This window comes from Coloeus monedula, assembly GCF_965178545.1.
Source record: "Coloeus monedula genome assembly, chromosome: 2".
Lineage (NCBI taxonomy): Eukaryota > Metazoa > Chordata > Aves > Passeriformes > Corvidae > Coloeus > Coloeus monedula.
Window position 1 is genome coordinate 17,854,139 of NC_138782.1, and position 21,741 is coordinate 17,875,879.

Below are 21,741 nucleotides of genomic sequence, written 5' to 3' on the forward strand. Positions count from 1 at the left end.
CTGAATTCATGCATGTTGCCATGTTTATCTGTGTTACATTGTCAGTGAGCCTCAGTCTGTTAAGGTAACTTCTGGTTTGACATAGGTGGCAATGCTGCTGTGGACAATGACCCAGAGATGGATGGGGAGGATGGTGTGTCCTTTATTAATCCAATTGGTACTTTATACACTCCAGCACTTAAAGGTATTCATACTGGTCAGATGTCTTCTAGGGGGCTTTTTTCCTTTTAAAATAGTAGGACAATTTATAACCATTTGGGTACAACTCAGTGTCGTGAACATGAGGAGGCAGAAAGATAGTGTATAAAGTACAGTGGAGAATATACAGAGGTAGCAGGAAAAAAAATAGGGAGAGAGAACATCCAGGCTATTAGGAAACACTCCCAACAGTACAGTCCACCAGCCTACAGAATAGTTTTGAACATGGAAAGTGATAACAGAACCTCACAGCTCAGATACTTAAAGAAAAAAACAGACACAACACCTGACTATTCACTAACAAGCAAGTTCCTTAGAGCGTCCCTTGGTAAAATATCCAGGCGCTGCACAGCAGTGCATGGCAGTGATAAATATTGCCACTCCAACCTGTGTTTTCCCAGAAGTCAGTGTCTTTAATATGTTTGCAGTGTGTTCAGAAAACAACAAAAAAATCTACTTGTTAAAAAACCTGCTTGCTTTAGAATAGCCAGAAGTATTTTCAAATACAGATGCACTCTGGCCTGGTAGATTCAGCCAGAAAGTTTTGAAGACATTGTAGTGTTTGATCTTGGAGGGAGTAAAGGCCAGGAAAGAAAAGGGTGAGCCCAAAGAAATTATAAGAATGGTCTTACAGTAATTAACTCAGCTTCTTCATCCACTCCCTAGTGACAGAGGGACACGGAGAGGTGGAAATTAGGCTGCACCTTAACTGCAGTCACTGTGAGATGGACGAGTGCCATGTTGATCTTGAAACTCAAAAAGTCATTTGCTTTTGTGAGCCAGGCACAGAGTTGGCTGAGGATGGTGTGTCTTGCACAGGTAAGTAGGTGTGTGGGGTACTGCTGACATGTGGGACAGAAAATGCATGGCCAAAGGCTGTAGTCTGGACTGTAAGGCATCCTGAAAGTGCCATCTAATCTTTCTCAAACCTGGCTTCAGTTGAACCTTCTTTCCTGCTGGTGTATGCTGCAGAGTTCTTTTGCCAGGATTTAGCCACATCAGTTCTGAAGACTGGGGCACTGAGCAGCAGTGCTACTTCGCTCTACAGCATATGTTTGGCATACTGGGCAGATCTGAGCAGAGTCAAATTTTGTGCCTGCTTGTGCTGGTGCTCATGGTCGTCTCTGAAATCCTGAACATTTGCTCACTGAAGGAATTTTCCAGCTAAACTTAAATGCCAGCCCAGTTCTCTAAAGAACAACAACAACAAAAAAAAAAAAAATTTGTGCAAGGTGAAGGAAAATATGATTCCTATGGATTTGGACATTTAAGGTAAAAGTTCAGAAACTGTGAGAAATTCTGTGCAAGATTTCTCTGAAAAAAACTAAATACAGTGCCTGTACTTGCCTTTCTTTCAAAACCAGGTGCTCAGAGCTCCATTACTAGGTTTGCTTCATATTCTTGTGTAGCAGCCAGAGCAGGTCACTCCAGGGGTTTGGGATCCTGCTTTCAGCTTTATCACTGGCATGGGAAAATTGTTGTGTTTTTACCATTCCTGCTTGTAAGATGGGTAAAAAGCATGGTCATTTTGTCAAGGTGAAGTAAACCTTAATAGCATGATCCCACATGAGGATGCAGCTCCACTACACTGTTATCAGGTTTTTCTGCCCGGATTATATGCATTTAGATGATATATTGCAGTCCTCCTGCTTTTGCTGTGATTTGGCATTGATAGCAGCACTTTAACCCTGACAACGTAATGTTCTTTCCACCTCCCCAACCTCCTGCCCGTGGTTTTTATGGTCTTGTTTTCACACCCAAGGAGTTCACATGTTAATTCATTGATAGTGAACCATCTGTTTTAATGGCTTGATATTAATTGAGGAAAGTGAAACAATGAGGTATGAGAAGTCATAGATCCTGAGAACTGGTCATGCCTGAGGTTGCTCCTACACTATAGGAGCAGCAGATGAGTAAATGGAAGGAAGAGCAGAAAAAAATTTGACTGCAAAAAAAGCGGCTCCTGGAAGATCATTTCAAACATACAATTCCTTCTTCTCCTTTCTGTTACAGCTGAGCCCGTGGTTCGTCTCCCTTTCTCCTTGGTCTTGTCCATAGTGACTTCAGCATTGGTGGCTGCTTTAATTTTGGCTTTTTCAGGAATCATGATAGGTGAGTGTTTCTCTGCAAAAGATATTTTCATAGGAGAGCTGGATCCGAGCCACGGATAATTGGGCCCTGAGAGGCAAAAGGATTCAGGTTTTCAGCTAGTGCTGTATTTAATGACACCTTCCCACACACATCTTAACTTCCACTTTCTACAGTTGTTTCTAACCACAATGACCAGTTCGAGGAGGCTTCAGTTACTGACTGCATTACAAAAGAGACATTTATTTATTGTTTGTGTTGTACTACGAAGCTGCCAGAACACAGCTGCTTCTGGTTTTGTGAGATCTGGTGCTGTTTAATGCCTAAAAGCTTCTTTATTTGTATGCCTACATACAATTTTTACCTCTTAATGTATGACATTTAAGCCTAAACTCTCACATAGGTTCCTCTTTCACAAACTGCTACTTAGTAGGATGTCAGTATTCTTGGAATTTTCATTTGAAATTCTAAAAGGTATTTTTCACCTTTTCATGTTCTTATTTCAAACAATCTGCTCACCTGCATTTGGTGCAACCAGAATAGATTTGAATCAATGAAAAGCAGTCAGGGATTCAAACCACAGCTTTGCCACCTTTCTTTGTCCACACTGGGTATGGTCTGGGGGAGGAGAGGGATGTACCTAGAGCAGGAAATTAGATTTGCACAGCTGTTTCAGTTTTAAGAATTTCAGGAGTTATCAGTTGCACACACATGGCCCTACGTCTATGATTTCTGTCCTGACAGTACCTTTTTACAATGGCTAAATACTTCTCAGGAGTGGAAGAGTAATCCTCTTTCCATCCAACGAGCCAATCATTTCCATCTCAGGAAAGGGCAACGACTTAAAAGATCAAAGCAAAGGCAATGAGGAGGAAAATGGAGGACAGGAAGGGTTTGTGAACAGGTCATTACATCCATCTGCCTTTGCGAGTGCATGTTTACCCCTTAAATTTTTCCCCTGAGCAACGTCTGCTGGAGAAGATGCAATACCTATTACCGTCACAGTCTTTGGGCTCAATCCAGCTCCCACAGAAATCAATAGTGATTTAACCTGCTCATGATTGTCATCTTCTTTTGGAAAAAATCCTGCAATATCAGTTACTATTTCAAGGATATCCTCAGGATGTCTTCTTTCAAGGTGTGGTTTTTAATGACATTGCAGAAGTATCAGTGAAGTGATGCAAGGAATATAGCACTAGCATAAACTGACTTCAAATGTAGTCCTATTTGTTGTTTAGAAACAGAGAAAGTTTTGAAAAATTAGCTATTTTCTGCATACATCATGTTATTCTGAGGAAACAGTTTAGGCTATCAATTTTGAACGATATGATACAATAATTAATTTCAGACGTTAGTCACTTCTGTGTGATTTAGAAAAGTTGGCTATACCCCAGCTCCCTCAAGTTTCAAACTGGACTTGTATTTGGAAGGTCAGGTTAAATTAAATAGAGCAGAACTAAATATCAGAACTGTGAACTCTGAGTCTCTCCAAGTGAAATTCATTTACTTTTTCCAGACAGTCCATGAGCAAGCCTGTTTCTTCATAAGATGTGTAAATCAAAGGTTCCTGGATGTCTTCAGATCCCATTTTCTATCTGTAATTATTTGACGTAGAGAAATATGCCAGTGTCACTGGCTGGTTTGATTCCCTGAAGTCTGGGCACACCACAGCAAATCCCAGTGAGAAGTGCTGTCCCAAATCAGTCTCTGTGTGTGGTTAACTGTGTTCTCCGTGTTTAGTGTACCGCCGCAAGCACCAGGAGCTGCAGGCCATGCAGATGGAGCTGCAGAGCCCAGAATACAAACTGAGCAAGCTGCGTACCTCCACCATCATGACAGACTACAATCCCAACTACTGCTTTGCAGGAAAGACCACTTCCATTAGTGACCTTAAAGAGGTGCCTCGAAAAAACATCTCCCTCATCCGGTAAATTCATCTTTGCCTTCCCCGTCCTTCACACTGTACACCCACATATCCTGGCTCTCCCAGAGGGGTGTGAACACACAGCTTTGTGCAGGCACATGCAAATTCTTGCACACTTTTAGGCTCATACCCCTTTTCATAAAATATAAAGCTGCAGTAGTTAGGCTCGTGTGGAGAGGACTAGACTTTGGCATTCACCTTGACCTTCTCCAGGTGCACTGTTCATCCCCTGGGATTGTGAGGAGAACTGAATAGTCATCACCAGTAATTCAGATACATCTTTTACAGGCTATGCAGTGAATGCCCCATTGCTATGAGCTGATGAAATTCTGGGATGGCTGAGGCTTGTAGGAGGCTCTTTTAAATCTTTGATGGGATCTTTGGTAAAGATGATGACATCCTTAAGTGCAATAGCAAGGAAAGCAATGGGTTTGAAAATGCCAGACAGTACTAAAAGGACAGGAATATAAAGCCAGCAGGATAATCACATCTAGATGAGAACTGCTGGAAAGCTCAAAAGTGTCTCCTAAGAAAAACTTGAAAATTCAGAGTTCTTACACTCTTTGCTCTACTGCAAGGTAGTTGTGAATGTGACAGTACCTTGGTACCATGCAGTGGTACACAAAAAACAAAAAACAAGTGGAAGCAGGAGTCCTTGGAAAACTGGGAAGCTTAAGCTGCTGAAAAAGATGATGCTCAGAGCAGCCTATGCAGTCTGCAATGTTTTGCTGTCTCTTATCTTATTCCCCCTTACCAGCACATCTTGCTGGACTGCACCTGGAAGTTTCCAGTGTACCCTGTGCTGCTGCTTCCTTTGTCACTTGGACTTTGAAAGGATTTTCTGTGGCAAGCAGATAGCAGAGGATATAGCTGGGAATTGGCAAGGGAAGGGAAAGTGGACTTTTTGGAAGGAGGGTGAGTTATGAGCTGTGGAGATCTGGTTTATCCCCTCAGTTTGTAATAGGTTGGTCAGGCAGAGACAAGAATGGTGTCTCAGGCTGATACCTACAAAATGTTATTACACAAAGTGGTTGAGTCACAGGCAACATGAGCCCTCAGTGTGGTTTCACTGCCCAGACTGGTCTCTATCCTGGCAAAACTACAGACAGAGCTTATGCAACAGCAGAGGAGATTGTTTTTCCTTGTTCATACGGACAGGAGGGCAACAGCCCATGCAAAAGCAGTCCACTGATACAGCAGAGAACAGAATCAGTGCAGCTCTCAGCCCAGACCTGGCTTTAACAGGAGAGTGCATGTTGTAGCCAAGAGCTTTACTGGGAGCCTTTTACCCAGACTGAGATGCAGGAATGCCTCTTAGAGGCTCAAAATACTACTGCCCAGTGTGCAGCCCATGCAGGGTTAAGAGGGACTCAGGGTGCAGCCTCATCCTCTGCCATATTTCACTGTGTCATTATGACAGGCCACTGATGTGAAATAGCTGTTGTTGTACCAATTGTCTTAACATTAAGAGAGTGAGGAATAGACAGGGATGTAAAACTTGTAGCACAAGGACATGGGACATGAGCTATTGTATGACTACTCTTATTCCTTTCTCTTTTTCTTGTAATCTTATTCAAAATAAAACTGTAAGTTTCATAATATGATCACTGCCAGAAACAATTCTCAGCACAAATTCCTAGAGCTGAGTGCTTTACAAAGCACTGTCATCGCCATTTACTGGCTAAGGTACTTGCCCAGAATCACACAATAAATCAGGAAAAGTTATTTGGTTTAGAATTCAGGTCTTTTGAGAATCATTGTGCCTCCTAGTTTCTTGCTCAATGTTTTGTTTAATGGTGATGCAGAAATATCATGGGAACTGTTAATGTATTTTGGGTGTGTAAACACCAAGACTTAAGTCCTGTCTTTATTGATCTGTTTTGGAGCACCCACCACTGAGCACTGATACCAAGGCCAAAGATGAGTGCTCTCTGTTACATGCTGCAATGCCAGCAGCTCAAATTCAGTGGGGACTGTTCACTTCCATGGATTGCTTTCTCTTCCAGTTAAATACAAGTAGGTCTGTGAAAGATCTCACCAAGGTCTGGTCCCCTGCATATTGTCAATATCCAGTTCTCCCTGTTACACTGCCATGAAAATTGTGAGCCCGTTCTGTGAGCTGTGTCCACAGTGTTATAATGTGTGTTCTCTGTAGTAAAACCTTCTTGTCTTCTCTGGTCTGTCCAGGGGTTTGGGCCACGGAGCCTTTGGTGAGGTATATGAAGGTCAGGTGACAGGGATCCCCAGCGACCCCACTCCCTTGCAGGTGGCTGTGAAAGTAAGTGACAGTATATGAGTTATCATGATGGTTTCATGCACCTTTCACCCGAGAGCCCCAATGCATTATAACAATGAAGATGAATGAAGCATTGCTAAAAGTACTGAAGGACGTGGCTAGAAATGTTGCTGCTCTCTTACAACACTTCAATCCATCACAGCAATGGTACAGCTTGTAGTATATGGGCATGTGAGACTACTAAAAGAGGTCTGTAAATAGTAAATAGGCAAAGATTTCTCATGGAGCTAGAGTGCAGGAATGATAACTAAATCCATCCTCTGTCCATCCTCCCTATGCTACACCTGGTTGGTAATCTGTCCAAAGCCTTGTGAGTCAGAGGCCACAAGTCTTCACTGGGCCAAAAGCTGCTGGCACATGCATCAAAGACCCTGCAAGTAGGAGATGGCTGCTTCTCCAGGGATATCACCACTCCCTTACAGGATGGATATGCATTGGATGTGAAGCTAAATGCTAAGAGACCCTGGTAGAGTTCTCCAGGCCTTCAGCAGCCTAGCTGGCTTGTTTTCTCCTAGAGGTTACATAGCAGCAGAGTCCTGCTGCTGGTTGTAGATCCCAGTCTTGCTGGAAGGTAGGAGCATTGAACTGCAGAGAACTCAGGAACTGTGATCTCATTCCTCATCTTCTATATAGCAGAGTCCCATATATTGAACCCTTCCCTGTGCACTCTAGGCTATTTCCTTTGCTGGGAGGAGGATGACAGTGGCGTTGATGGGCTGGGTGTTCTCATATTTACCTTTCAACAGGCTTCACAGTCTAGTTTAGCAATGCCCTAATGGTTATCTTAGAGTGAGGTTTCTTTTAGAGAAAGAAGGATTGCTGCAGACTGTGTTAGTGCCAGGTGTTCTACATCTGTAAGATGTAGTATCTTCTCCTTGTCAACCTGTTCTTCCTTTTGCAGACATTGCCAGAAGTGTGTTCAGAGCAAGATGAGCTCGACTTCCTCATGGAAGCTCTCATTATTAGGTGTGTATGAATAACACAGACACCATTTGTGTAGGCTTGCAAAGCCCAACAAAATAAAGAAAAAAAGTTCTTCATAGGTGGTGTCCTCACAGCACATCTATACAGTAGATTTAGTACAGAGAGAATAGGGATTACCATCCTTTGAACAGGCACCAAATGATTAAAGGCTAAATTTTCAAAAGGATCCACACTGGTTTTCATTACACAAAGTTTAAAAATTTAAAGCCCAGATTTTAGGATTGATAATAGGATTTTTTGATTTCTCTTAGCGATGAGAACATACCTTAGGAATTTGGGTTTAACTAGCCAAAGCCAGCTGATGGCATTGACTTTATGCTGCTGTCATGTCATGTGTCAGTGTCTGAATCCCAGAATCCATGGAACTACTTTCCTATCACTTTGGAGGGGTGGAGAAATAAGGAAGGATTAGAGACCTCGAGAAACATACCCTACAAGCAGATTCCCATGTCAGTATGTTACAACACTGCCCTAGCCCAACTTCTGCCTCTTTGATGGGGGAAATTAAGAGCAGACTTCTCTCTGTTATCAGACATGTTCTGCTTCCTGCCCCCTACAAGTCTTGCTGTAGCCCAAAAGGAATGCAGAAACCAGGGAGAGGAAAAGCAGCCAAAAGCCACCGCTTCCCCACCTCTGTCAGTCCCTGCACTGTGCAGAGAGACACAGAATGCAGGGGTAGTACCTTAGCTTTATCCACTTGCCCCACCTTTGAGATTTGTTACTTTCGGGGGGGGGGGGAGGGGGGAGGGGGCAAAAATAACCAAAAAACACCAAACCCACAACCAAAACACTCCCTGCAGCAAAAAAGTTTGACTCTTTCCTGCTATTGTGCTTTTTGAGTCCAAGTTACTCCACAACTGAGTGTCCCTGTCTCCACAGCAAGTTCAACCACCAGAACATCGTGCGGTGCATCGGGGTGAGCTTGCAGGCCCTGCCCCGCTTCATCCTGCTGGAGCTCATGGCTGGGGGAGACCTGAAATCCTTCCTGAGGGAGACACGGCCTAGACCGGTAAGGAAAGAGTAAATTGTATTTTATTCAGAGAGCTGCTGCCACAAGGCAAACACTCAGCTGTGAAAGAGCTGATCTACGCAGATGCTATTTCCCAGCATTTTAGATGGTCACAAAATTTCAGTTGCTCTGAGACCACTGTGGAGGCAGAAGCCAGGAGGAGAGGGAACAGATGCTGCTGGGGCTATGCAGAGCTGCCTTATCCTCAGACTTTGCTAGATAACATTGAAAATACTACCCAAAGGAAGACCAAAATCAAAGTCTAAAAAGTAGAAGTTAAACTCAACTCTTACCTTCCTCTCACCAGCTGGGGGCAGGCTGGGAGGAAGTGTTGAGCTAGTAATATTAAAAAAATAAATCCATTATTTAAACTGCTGATCAGATGCATTTCTGTGGATATCTGTCAGTTCAAATTTGACATAGGCAAGGAGAGAATCTGGCCTGGAGCTGTCAACTTAATAGCAAATATCTTTAGTCCAGAGTTTTAAAGATTTTCCCCACTGAAATCAGCATCAATAGGAAAAGGTAGTCAGCTAGAAAAGTGGAAGAAATAAATAATGACTTCTAGAGAGAATTCAGTATTTCAGAAGAATAAAGTTTCTCTGAGTCCCCGGGTCAGAAAGTCACACAGATATTGCTGCATTTTAAGACCAGGGCCCAGCTTCATACTCTGTCTCTAAATTCGACAGAGGACAAAATGCTGCATTTTATCAGCACAAGGGAGACACAAATTCACTCTAACATATATCAATAAGATTCTTCCTTGAGGCATCTGGAAACAGATCATCTTTTTATTTTCTCCATGCAGTGTGGTTTTCAGGTATATAAAATGGTCTGTGAGACTCAGAAGCACTGCAGTCTTGAATAGGTTGCAATAAAGTGGCTCCTTCCTGGATAACGAGGTTAAACACCCAGAAAGGAAAGTCTGAAATCTGAGCAAGCAGACTTTATAAATACAGGTTGTTTTTCTGAAGCACCTAGAGATGCTCATACAAATGGGCCAAACTTGGTGGTAGGTGAATGGGGAAGTTTGTATTTTGCAACATGGGCTCCACTCTCACCCAGTGCAGCATAAAATGGCACAGGCAAGATACGCTGCCAGGTCAGTGCTTTGTTGAAAACTGCCAGGCCAAGCTGTGCTAGATGTGTGAAGGGGACCATGAAACGGGATGGGGTTTGGCTCCTTAAATTAGAGGAGCCAGCTCAGTGATCTACAGATCTTGTGAGGAACTACTAAGAACACTAGTCCTGCACAGCAGGAACTTTTACCTACCTACAGTAAAATGAGCCAGCCGCTTCTGTAGATGAAAAGCCCTTAATCTTGACAGGATGCAGTCATGGGAGCCTGCTGATCTGAGGGGTTTTTTTCTATTTGGCCCTACCCCAGTCATGAGTTCTTCCTTGCCAGGACTTCTGTTCTTGTCAGCAGTAGCTCTGTGCAGCCCCTGTGAAAGCTGATGTCAGAAGAGGCTGATGGTTCAGTCCATTGCTTCCTTCGTATTTCTCTTTCTGCTTTCACAGTGGTTCCCCCCATTCCTCTTCTTTCCTTGTCTTTCCTGACCTGTTTGAGGTTATCTGAGACTGACCATAACAACTACCATGCACAAGGCCTTTTCCCATCAGCTTGAAGATTTTCCCTGGTTTCTGCATTTAACTTGCTCCCAGGAGTGAAGCGGACCTTGGATTGATGAGTGTTGTTTGCTCAGTCCCATGTCTTTCACACTCTGGGAAAGCTGAGCTTCAAATGCAGATGGGTAGTTGCAAGCTGGAACTGATTAGAAAAGCAGTTTCCATTCCCTCTTTAACAGCTAGATGAACGTGGACAGCCTGACTCTGTGCAGACACAGATCCACACAGTTTTGCTCCATTCTAATACCTTCTCTCCTCTTGCCTTGCCCTGCTTCTGCAACCATCCCATGTGGTGTCTGCCTGGCAAGAATGACAGGGTAATTCATTATCTGGCTGCTGGGGCAGCTTCTGAGGAGCCAATGGCACCTGTGAGTGCTGAGAAATCAGCCTCTGGTGTGGTTTTGACTGCTGGCTTACAAACTATGAGGCAAGGAGGCTATGACTGATGAGAGATGAGACCTGTGCAGGGCACTGTGCTCTGTGAAGTATGGGATCTGGCCCTGGAAGTGGATTTACCCTCTGCATACACTTGAGGTGTGACATAGTCTCTGTACATAAGGCCTGTGGCTCAGTGCTACTGGATGTATCTTTGCACTGCTCTTAATGAACCCTGAGCTGCTTTGTTCCTCCTATTGCTCACTCAAGGAAGACAGGCGGAAGGTAGGCATAGCAGGCAGGATGTCTAGCTTTTCAGGCCCATTAAAGGAAGGGAAAGACAAGGGACAGTGCAGAGTAAAGAGGTTTTGATGAACTTTGTTTCCAAAAGGAATTAATTGAACACACAAGCCCTATCTGACAGACTGGGTAGCAGAGGTGCATTGCTTATTCTGCACTAAGCACCACATGAATTACTGCTTTTCCCCTTGTTTTCTTTCCACTTTTGTCTTTTCCAGCTAATATCTTTTACTACCTTGTCTTTCCCACCTACTTTTGCTCTCAGCCTAATTACAAAAAGAGATTTACATGTTCAGTCTCTACCTTCATCCCCCAGTTGGTCTTTGCACTGCCTTGCCAGTGACAACAAATTCATTTGCTAGTTTGGATAGACTTAATAGAGGCATAAAAGACATTAACTTGGCACTGATTCTGAGGCTTACAGAAAAAGAAAGCACCATGCTAGAGAGACCACTGGTTGCCACTGGCCAGCTACAACCTGTGTGACTTGGAGCAAGACATATGCAGCATGCTGCCATGCACTTAGCCACTGAAAATCAGGAAAGGGAGCAGAGGGAATGGTGAAGGAGAAAGTGAATAAAGCAAAGGGGGGACTTAAGGCATTGAAAGGGACATGAATTGGAAAACTAAAGCAACTGCAGGAGGTATCAGAACACGGGATCCAACTTAATGAGATGGAGATGCTGCCAGCACTGTCACATGGTGTTCATCTGTGTTCTTCATGTAAACAATGCAGTTTCAGTTCAGCCAACATGTAATGATTTTTCTGGACTCTAAGCAAGAATGATCATATCTCTGTCCAACATCACTGATACAATACCAGTGATTCTTGTGAAATATGTTGATTTATGCCAGCTAGGTCCACACCATAAGGTTCAGATTCATAATTCCCCATGAGTCCATGGTTTACAGCCCTGAAGGATTTCTCTCTTCCATTTCTAATAGAGTTTCACATCTATTATAGGATTACCTCTTCCCCCTGATCTGCAGAGTGGCAACCTGGTAGATTCAGAGGTGCCTGGAATTGGAGCCTTTGCTCAGTGTGAGCATTGCAGAATTGTCCATTCTGGGAGGTTCAGTGCTGATCTTTCTCACACACAGCGCAGCAATCAAAGCACAGCTCTGGGAGAGAAATTGTATATGGATAAATGATTCCCCTCCTTTGTGCTGTGCAGCCTGTTGCACAGAGCAGTGATTACACTGAACAATACACAGAATTTCATTCACCTTTAGCAAGATTCAGCCTTACCTGGGAGGTGTCACACCAGTGCTTCCAGCATGCCCACTGCCCCGAGCAGCGGAACATTGCAGCTGGCATCATCCATTCATCTGGGGAGCAAAAGCTGTAGAGCGAATCCTTTGGTGTGTCTCAAGGCTGCCCCCTTGCAAAATGAATCCCAAACCTCCATTTTTCAAACAAATTACATGGCTAAATTGTCCTTGGCTGGGCAGTCACATCTGTTTTAGGATTGTATTTAGCCAAATAAAAGGTGGAAGGAATTCATCCAAGGAGGGAAAGGAAAGCAAAAAAAAAAAAAAGGGGGGGAAAAGGGAAAAAACCCACGCAGTTCAAATCAGCTTGTGGCTTCAGCCTACTGACTGCTTTGCAGTATAGCTTGAGTCTGAAATCGATTGTAGAGTAAAGAATTGGGCTTTTTACTCAGTTTTCACTTCAGGTTTCTGACCCTTGCTCAGAAGAGCAAGGAATGGGTAGATTGAGATATTAATTTCCCCTTGGTTATGCCCTGCAAGGGAAAAAGAAGACATGTGCATTCTTTCTTACTGTAGCCATCTTGTGTAGCTAGTGAGTCACTTTAACTCACAGAGGTAAAAGATTATTCTCTCTTCCCCACAAAATGGCTGGGAAAGAACAGCTTTATGTTTGCAGAAAATAGTTATTCTGTAAAGAGGAAGTTTAAGAGGAGATGCAGTCCAGTGTTTTAAAGAATCAGTTAAGTATACATAGGCAATGAACTACTCTGTGTAAATAATAAAATATCGATCACATTTTGGTTTATGGCCCTGCACTGAACAAAACAGTCTCTGTTCACACAGAAATGCAGCATTTTTCAATTATTTCACTAGTCAAGTATTGAGGCCAGGTTTTTTCCTAACATCTTCAGAGGACATAAAGATTTTCTTTCTTGAGTTTTACCACTCAATGACCACTGTTTAACTACTGGCTGCTGCAGAGCAGAGACTTATTTCCAGTCCCAGTGTGCAGTGGTTTAGATCAGGTGGGATGGCCAGCACAGCATTGCATCCATCTGGAGACACTTCATTACAACAGACGGGTTGGAGATCCAGCAGTCCCCGTCACTGGAGAAGCTACGCTGGTCTGTGCACTGGTGTGAGAGCCCCAAGGGCAGGTGTGTCTTTTGGGGACTGGGCAGCATGGTTGGTGTCATAAGAGAGAGCGAAGGAGTGTGATACGCTTGTTTGGTCCAATAACAAAGGCTGATAAACACTTAGCTATCACATGGTTGTTGTGGCATGAACACTCACTGCCACCCAGTTGTTTCTCATCACTCCTCTGGCAGCAGCACTTTCCTCCTGCCCCCAGGACTGGCCACAAGGATCACTGAATCTCGCCACAGGCATCACTGATTCACACCTCAGGGCAGCAGCTGATGGTTTGGCTTCAGGGGCTGAGAAGCACTGGTGCGAATCCTGCCCTTTCCACTAAAGCATCTGGCTCCTCCTGGCAAGGGCTGTGGACTTCATCAGAGGGGCAGGAACAAGGAGTTGGCAGCCTTAGTCTTCCATAGCCATTGGCTACACAAAACTGTGTCAGTGCTCAAAGGGGCAAGATAAAACCTACACAGATGTGGAGGAGGGAAAGAGCAAATGTGACTCATGCCATTATACAAAATGTCATTCTCGTGGTTCAAGGTGACTTTAGAGAGAAGCTGGCAATAATACAAAGAAACTCAGTGAAGAACAGTTCAGGCTACAGATCTCAAAAATCGTGCTGAAAATTCAGAAGAATCTGCCATGAGAACTGGGGGAAATTCTTACAGGAGCATCCCAATGGAGCTGGAAAGTCAGATCCAGCTGATTCTGTCTATTCCGATTCTGTCTCCTGGGATCTGTATGACATTGTGTCTGCACATCCTTTCCATAGTTCATGGATATGACCTCTCTCTTGTGTGTTCTCCTAACCCCTTTGTGTATTGACATCAGAGGTACGTCACTTGCCAGAGAGCTCCCAGCGCTGTATCAGCGACGACTCACACCATGTTCCTGCTTTTAACCCATGTCCCTTCTCTTTTGGTAGAATCAGCCTTCCTCCCTTTCCATGCTGGACTTGCTCCATGTGGCCCGTGACATTGCTTGTGGGTGTCAGTACCTGGAGGAGAACCACTTCATTCACAGGTAGGTGAGCACAGCCTGGGCAGGACTTGCAGAGAGGCCAGCACGGGCTCCTACTGCCCTGCTCCGTATGTTTATGTCCTGCTGCACTCTAGTGGCTGCATACCCTTAAACAAGGGTAGACAAAATCCGAATCAGAGAAGCAATAAAGAGAGGAGCTGCTATAAATCAGGCTGGCACAGGTCTGTAGTTTTGCCAAAGATCCTGAGCCCTGTCTCAGGGCCTGCACTTGTGCAGCCTATTTGGCTACTCTACAAATGGACACAGTCTTGTGACAGAAGTCTTTAAAGCTCTTCCCGTCATGAATTTTATTTAGTGCCTGTCTACTCATTTTGGAAGGCTTTCCTTTTCCCCCTCAAAGAACACCTGTACAAGCACAGCCAGAAGGGCAACATCTGGTGACCATTGCTCCTGCAAAACAGGGTGTTTGGCAAGCATCTAAAATCCTGCCTTATGAGTAGAGATGAGTAGAGAGGTGGCAGTTCACAGTTCTGAGAGACACCCACTGTGTGTGCCACTGTGTTATTCAGACCTCAATGTTTACTCCAGCCCAGCAGAGGTGGAGCTTGGAGCTTTACCTGCATACACAGGTTCAGGCCCACAGCTTCAGTGTTCAGAACAACACCTGCACATTGTTCTACCTGTCTCTGACAGTACAACAGCCTTTTGACAACACTTGAACAAGCACAGTAGGAACAGATGAATGGATCATTCCCCAGACAGCTTGATGTTGGGATTAGTACATTGCTGAAATCAGCTTCACTTCTTGCACTCCTTACAGACATAAAAATAGCTCCTGGGGTGAAGGGAGGCTCACGGGAAGCCCACACTTTCAACTGGAAGATGTGAAGTTTAAAGCGAAAATGTTAAAGAACAAAACTGTTCCTGCTGTGGGGATAGACTGGAATTGGGGACATTGCAGTTATCCATAAACACTGACTTTTCTAGCTGTTCTAGGTTCTCTGCAGCTCAGGAAAGTAGGTACTATTTTTTGTTTTCTTTTTGACTCACAAAACTGTCAAATGATTAAGTGTTTCTTCTCTTTCTGTTTCTTTTCTTCCCTTTCTTTTTAGGGATATTGCTGCGAGGAACTGCCTCCTTACCTGTCGAGGGCCTGGGAGAGTGGCTAAGATTGGAGACTTTGGAATGGCCCGGGATATATACAGGTAGCAGAGCCAAGCCCAGGGTACCTGCAAGTGGAAGGTCACTGAAATGAGGGAGGAGCAGTGTTTATGCAGGCTCTTGTGCTGCTCTGTGTAACCCTAGTGAGGTGAGAGAGGAGAGATTCCACCCTGGTGAATCCCAGCTGGTGCCTTTCTGGTGTTTGCCTTGAACTGTTCTGGAGACTTTTCCCACTCCTGACAGCTTTCTCCTGGGCAGCAAAGTCTAATGGTCATGGAAGGTGCTTTTCTTCCCTCTTAGACTCTGTCCTCAGTTTCCTTTCTTTTTGTTCTCCACACTGAATGGCATTAATGTGCCCTTTTGTTTTGTGATCCCAAATGTTTCTGAGTTTAATCTCTCTCCTTGATGCTACCCCTGCACCTTTGGTTTGGTATCATCAGTAAATCTCCTCAATTTACTGCAGCTAAAGGAGGAAGGTGAAGAAGAAGGTCAGGAAAATGTAATCACCCAAACTAGAATTCAGCCAGGGCATGGGGTTAACTACCTCTGCTCTTGCAAGAAGTGCCAGAAAATCTTTAATGACCATAAGCAGTCAGGGCTGCAGTTTGATGTCTCATCTTCCATAGAGCACCTCTAGAAGTGCAGCTCCATATCCTGCTGTGCTGAGGAATTGATTTGCCCTGACTCGGAAGAAGGAATGCCTTGTGCTCAGTCACCCGCACTGCTTATTCCAGTGCCTTGCCTTCTTTTTTTCCTGCTTGGGGATTCTCCTGTGCAATCACTAAGCTGGGCTTGGCTCTGCTTAGCTTGAGATCTGACAGTATCACAGCCTGAGGTGATGCAAACAGAGTGCTATCTTCAAAAACCCAAGTGTGTCAGAGCTGCTTGGGTTTTTTTCCTCCACAAAGAGCCCCCATGCTGCCCCACTGTCAGATGGGGCTCTGCTGGGACAAAGGAGCATCTGTCACCCTCACACAATCAGCAGAACCAGCTGCCAAGATGAACACTTTAGTGCTGAGCTTTCAAAGGTGCCTTTGAAGTCGGCACTTGTTTCTTTGTCCAGGAGTATCCTTTGGATGCTCAGGCTGTGTGGTAATGATCAGTGGTACCAGCTTGCATGAGCAGCCTCCTGCAACTGCCAGAACAGGATTTGGGGCTTGCAGGTTTTATTTTAAATGACAGTGACTCTAAAGGGCTGTTGTAATTCCTGTCTCAGGAACATTTTTGTGCTACTCTCCCAGCTCTAATGGCATCCTCCTCAACAAGCTCCTTGTTATTACAAAGGGGTTTGGATTTTACTCGCAGTGCTTTAGACTGGGTATATATGGGATAGGTTTGGTTTATTTTTGGTGGGGCTGCTCAAGATGACCATGTGTGAGATGAGGTGAGGAGATCTTGCTGTGGTTGAAAAGGGCAGGAGAAGGCTCTGCCAGCAGCAGTTACTGTGTTAGTAATTCCCTAGCAGGATAACTAGTTCACCAGATCAAGCCTGAAGTGATGTAGATTAAGCAGCACTTCCATGGTTTGCTCCTTTCCACTACTTTTATGAGAAGAAACAGGCCATTTCAGCACTTAGATTGTTCCACCTAAATTAGTCTCTCCTGTGGCTCATAATTTCAATATTTGTGATTATAAAAATCCCATATTAATGGCATTTTCTGAATTCTTGGCTGAATCTTTTGTTTTGTTTGTTCTTTGCAGAGCCAGCTACTATCGTAAGGGTGGGTGTGCAATGTTGCCTGTCAAATGGATGCCTCCTGAGGCTTTCATGGAAGGGATATTTACATCAAAAACAGACACATGGTGAGCTTCCTTTCCTCCTCTGTCCAGTCTGTCTGTGTTGTAACCCCTTTTGTAAACTGTGAATATTTTGTAAAAAACACACGTTCTCTTTCACTTCTCACATACTCAAAAGACAAGCTGGGTCTTTCAGAGCCAGTGGTGGTAGAGGAGATGAGGGAACAGAAAGGTCAGACTTGTGCAGAGGTGGGTGCTGCAGGGCAAGTGAGCAGGCAGGGAAAGGAGACCAAAGCAGATGCAGGTGCTGCTCCAGGGAGGAAAGCATTGGTCCCACACTGAGGAAAGCAGCACGGGAGGCTGCAGGCAGGATCCATCCTGCCAGTCAGGGAGAAGGGTGTCGTACATGGTGGGCTTTGCCTTTCTCCTGGCCTACAGCAGCACTGGGAGCTCCTGAGTGGCCAGAGGTGGGGAGGAAAATCAGGTGAGCAGGAGGCAAGAGCTCAGGGCATGTGTGGAGGGGAAGGGGGTGGTGGCCAGGACACAGCTCGTGAGCAAGCCCCAGCAGAGGGGTGAGGTCCACACTCGTACAGCTGAGCTCTGCCTGTCTCAGCACCAAGCAGAGGAGTTTCCCACTGCTGCACATCTCTCTCTACAGTTTTAACCAATGAGGTTGTGGTTTCCAAGCCACTGACCAGGCGAATGCTTTGGAGGGGGTCCTGTCCCAGCCACTGTCCCCAGGGCTTTGCAGGCCACAGCACCCAGGCCCAGAGCTGTGTTTGCTAGGGAGTATTTTTATTGTATGCTGAGTGACAGGTGGGGCCTGTGGGCCTCAGAGCGTCAGTGGGGGTTCACTAGCATGTTACTTCATGCAAGATAGCTATTCCAGAGGAAAAGTTTGCCATAAGTCCTGTCAGTGGTCAGTGTTCTCAGAAAAGGATAACCTGACTTTCACTTTTGTTACCTCTAGCTGAGCAGTGCTGAGTACAAGGGCAAAACAACCATATTTACCACCTACATGATAGGCTTCACTCACTTAACAGTCAGCTACTGGTATCTGTTAATGGTTTTAAAGTTCATTGTTACGAGTGTGCAGCTTATTTATGTCTGAATCCTACAGCAGGATTTCCACCAGCTGCCTGATCAAAGGTTACAAAGAGCAGTGCTGATGGTACTGAACCTAAAGGCATTGCCCACTGGTGATGGTCATTCCAGTATCCCTCACTTTATTTTCCTTTCCTTCTGTACTCAGGTCCTTTGGCGTATTGCTGTGGGAGATATTCTCTTTGGGATACATGCCCTACCCCAGCAAAAGCAACCAGGAGGTTCTGGAGTTTGTCACCAATGGAGGAAGGATGGATCCACCTAAAAACTGCCCTGGCCCTGTGTATGAGACTTTAACTTTAATATATTCATGCAACTAAGTTTCCGTTTCAAATGCTTTTTCTCTAGTCAAAAGTTAATGACTTTTAAGATTAACCTAATCATGGTTAATTTGCCTTATTAAACTTTAGTGCCAGTGATTTCTGTAATATTTGTTTTTTCTGTTGTTTTGAAAAATAATTCAGGGCCTATTTGAGAAGTCCTGGCCACTGCTTGTTTGGTCAAAGATGACACAGTATTTCTGTGTCTTAGGTTAGCTGTGAAACTTCAATGCATCAGACTGTTCACAGGTAGGGAAAACCAGGCTCCTTTATCTGTAGCCCTGCCTACCTTTAGTAGTAATCCAAGGGATTTCAGGTGGATGAGTTATTTCTCTGAAAGGCTGTGGATTTCACCCCACTGGTAGTCACATTTCAGTGGTTAGCACTGCATCAGTTGTCCAGCTCGAGGGAAGGCAGAGAACTCTCATTTGTTAGAAGCAAGAGTGGGAATGAATGTTTATGATTCCTAAGCTGCCATGAGTAGTTGTCACATCCCACGGGATCTGCTGTTCATGAACACCTCCTGTTATGCCCTTCCAGCTACCGCATTATGACCCAGTGTTGGCAGCACCAGCCTGAGGACCGGCCCAACTTTGCCATAATCCTGGAGAGGATTGAGTACTGCACTCAGGTATCTGTGTCATTCACCTCAGGTGAGAGGGGTGGAGAGGGTTCTTCTTGAGGAGCTGTGTGGACAAGCCAGGGCATGAGATGAAGAGGCAGCACTGCTGTGCTGCAGTCAGCAGTCCAGGGAGACTGATGACAGCCTGGGCCCTTGGCTGGGGTATTTACCTCAGGTGCCTGATCCCTCTTGTTTTTCGCTGCTGAAAGGCACAGGCTAACACAGGCTTACACAGCTTTACAAAGAGCACACCTGTAGCTCTGCTTCTGCTTATAAAGGCACAGATTCCAACAAGCAAAAGAGCAAAGACAGACCTGCACTGCTTTCATGTGCCTCATCCCAGCCACTCCATCCCAGTGTTTACCCTTAAGGCACACTCAGCACTGAACAGAAATGGTCCCAGCTCAGAGCACCCTTTGCAGGTGGTTTCAGCAGCTGTTGGCAGTTTTTTGAATCTGACAGCACTGGAGAAGGCAGGTGGAGAAGGCCAGGCTAAAGGAGTGGTGATGCTTAGACTGAGCAACAGGGAAAAGATGTGGCTGGCTTTCCAGGCCAAAATCTGATGTACTTATTTTTTACCACCAGTTTAGCTTGTGAGGAGTAGAGCAGTTTGGAAATTGTTCTCCTGCCTGCATCAGTGCAGACTCCTTGTATAACCTCACTGTGGTCCACCTCAGTCAGTTTGCTTTCCCTTGTTGTTTGGGAAGCTTGAAGTATTTTTTTACGTGTGTTTGGATCCTGGGATAGGGAGGCATTTTATTCTGCTATCTGTAGCTTGCCATGGCATATAGCAATAAGTAAAGGTTGCCAGGATCACTGCATTTTCTCGCAGTTTGATTTTCAAAACTGCTTAAGTAGCTCAGAACCGCAGTCCCTATGGATTCAGGCTTCAAGGGGTCTGCCAGTATTGTCTTCTCTCTGCTTTCCCATTCCTCCCTTGTTGTGTGGAGGCAATACTTTCATGGCAATACTTTTGATTTTCTCAATATTATCTGAGAGTGTTATGAACTCTGAGATGATATAGATTCCAAAACCCATTCCCACAGGAAATTTCACTGGACATAAAAAATGCTTTTCATTGGTTTTGTGCCTCTGCTTTTCTATGGTGAGTTTAAGGGGTACTTTTTCTTAAAGAGCTGGATTTTAAGGATATCCCTTTGCATCTCACACATAACTGCACTTTGTCTGCATCCCTTCCTCATGGAATGTGGCCTCTGGGTGGTGGGATGTGTTGAGATCATAGCATGACAGCTGCTAGATGTGTCCTTCAATGTGTGATGGCTGCAGACTTTGAGAAACTCCTGTTGTTCCTCCGGCAGGATCCCGATGTCATCAACACCGCCTTGCCAGTAGAATACGGCCCATCAGCTGAGGAGGAGGAGAAGGTGGCGATGCGCCCCGACGATCCAGAAGGAATTCCTCCTCTCTTGGTCTCAACACACCAAGACAGAAAGGATGATAAGCAAACCCTGCCATCTCCACCACCACTGCCGTCAGCCATCACTGCTGGAAAATCTCTAGGGAAAGTGGGAGCCTTGGAACAGTCAGGGCCGAGGAAGGTGCAGTCAGCCACAGGGGGGGGACACATCAACATGGCCTACGCCCAGTCCAATCCCCCTTCCGAGCTGCACAAAAGCCGGGGCTCCAGAAACAAGCCCACCAACCTGTGGAATCCAACCTATGGTTCCTGGTTTTCAGAGAAGCAGGCCAGCAAAAACAATTCTCTGCTGGAGAAGGAGAGGCCCGAGCGGGAGAATTTGGGACAGGAAGGAAACTGTACTGTGGGGCCCAACATTGTGACTGGCAGGCTGCCAGGCTCCTCCCTGCTCTTAGAGCCATCTTCCCTAACTGCAAGTGTTAAAGAAGTGCCTCTCTTTAGGCTCCGCCACTTCCCCTGTGGGAATGTCAACTATGGATACCAACAACAGGGCTTACCCTTGGAAAACTCCACACCACCTTGCGCTAGCAGTTACAAGGACCCCATCCTTAGAAACAAGAGCCACATAACCCAGCAGGGGCCCTGAGAGCCCTCGACCCTCTCTTGACTTTTCCCCCTGTGGCCCCTGAGCCTTGAAGAGATGTCCTGATACCCAACACACCACGAGCAAGGGATCCGACAGCATCACCTCCTATTTTGTGCAAACTTGCTCCAAAAGTGCCACCCTTGACGCTGTAACTTCTACTGTAACTTCTACTAACCTGAGAGGCTTCAAACCACCGGAGCCCCTGCAGAGTCAAAGAAACAAGGGGGAGGGAGGATGCAGGGAACTGTTGTTAACTGCAAGGCCCAGCTGCTGTTGCATCAACTCATCCGCATGGTTGTCGTCATGCCCCTCCTGTGAGCTTTTCCCGGTTGTGCGTCCTCTGCTTCCGTGTCAAGCCGCGGCTCACTGCCATGAGTGTTTCATGTCTGGGCTTTTCCGTGCCAAATTTGTCGTTGCTGTGGAAGACTTGGAGGTCTCCTGCTGCTGGCAGAGCTTGTAGTGGGTTTGGGAAGAGCATCCTCTATCCAAACCGAAAGAAAATACGACAGCGCTGGATGGTGATGCGATGGCACATTCTCAAGTCTTGTTCCAGCTACAGTCCAGTCTTCGAAGGTCCTTAAATGCACAGTGTTATAGGGGTGCTGGCAGGGCAATGGAAAGACCCTGGTCACACTGC

General features: G+C 45.4%; 1 protein-coding gene across 1 annotated transcript in view; it reads left to right on the forward strand.

Annotated features, from left to right (window-relative positions):
* The window catches only part of ALK (ALK receptor tyrosine kinase), a gene marked incomplete at both ends in the record, with an annotated part of 306,152 nt that extends 285,048 nt beyond the window's left edge, over positions 1-21,104 (forward strand). The window contains 13 exons of the mRNA XM_082277250.1: positions 86-184; positions 865-1,017; positions 2,212-2,310; positions 4,027-4,213; positions 6,398-6,488; positions 7,408-7,472; positions 8,370-8,499; positions 14,081-14,178; positions 15,249-15,341; positions 16,999-17,100; positions 18,287-18,421; positions 18,999-19,089; positions 20,400-21,104. Coding sequence (XP_082133376.1) covers positions 86-184; positions 865-1,017; positions 2,212-2,310; positions 4,027-4,213; positions 6,398-6,488; positions 7,408-7,472; positions 8,370-8,499; positions 14,081-14,178; positions 15,249-15,341; positions 16,999-17,100; positions 18,287-18,421; positions 18,999-19,089; positions 20,400-21,104 — 2,048 coding nt within the window. The remainder of the gene's footprint in view (positions 1-85; positions 185-864; positions 1,018-2,211; positions 2,311-4,026; positions 4,214-6,397; positions 6,489-7,407; positions 7,473-8,369; positions 8,500-14,080; positions 14,179-15,248; positions 15,342-16,998; positions 17,101-18,286; positions 18,422-18,998; positions 19,090-20,399) is intronic.
* Between the last annotated feature and the right edge of the window lie 637 nt (positions 21,105-21,741).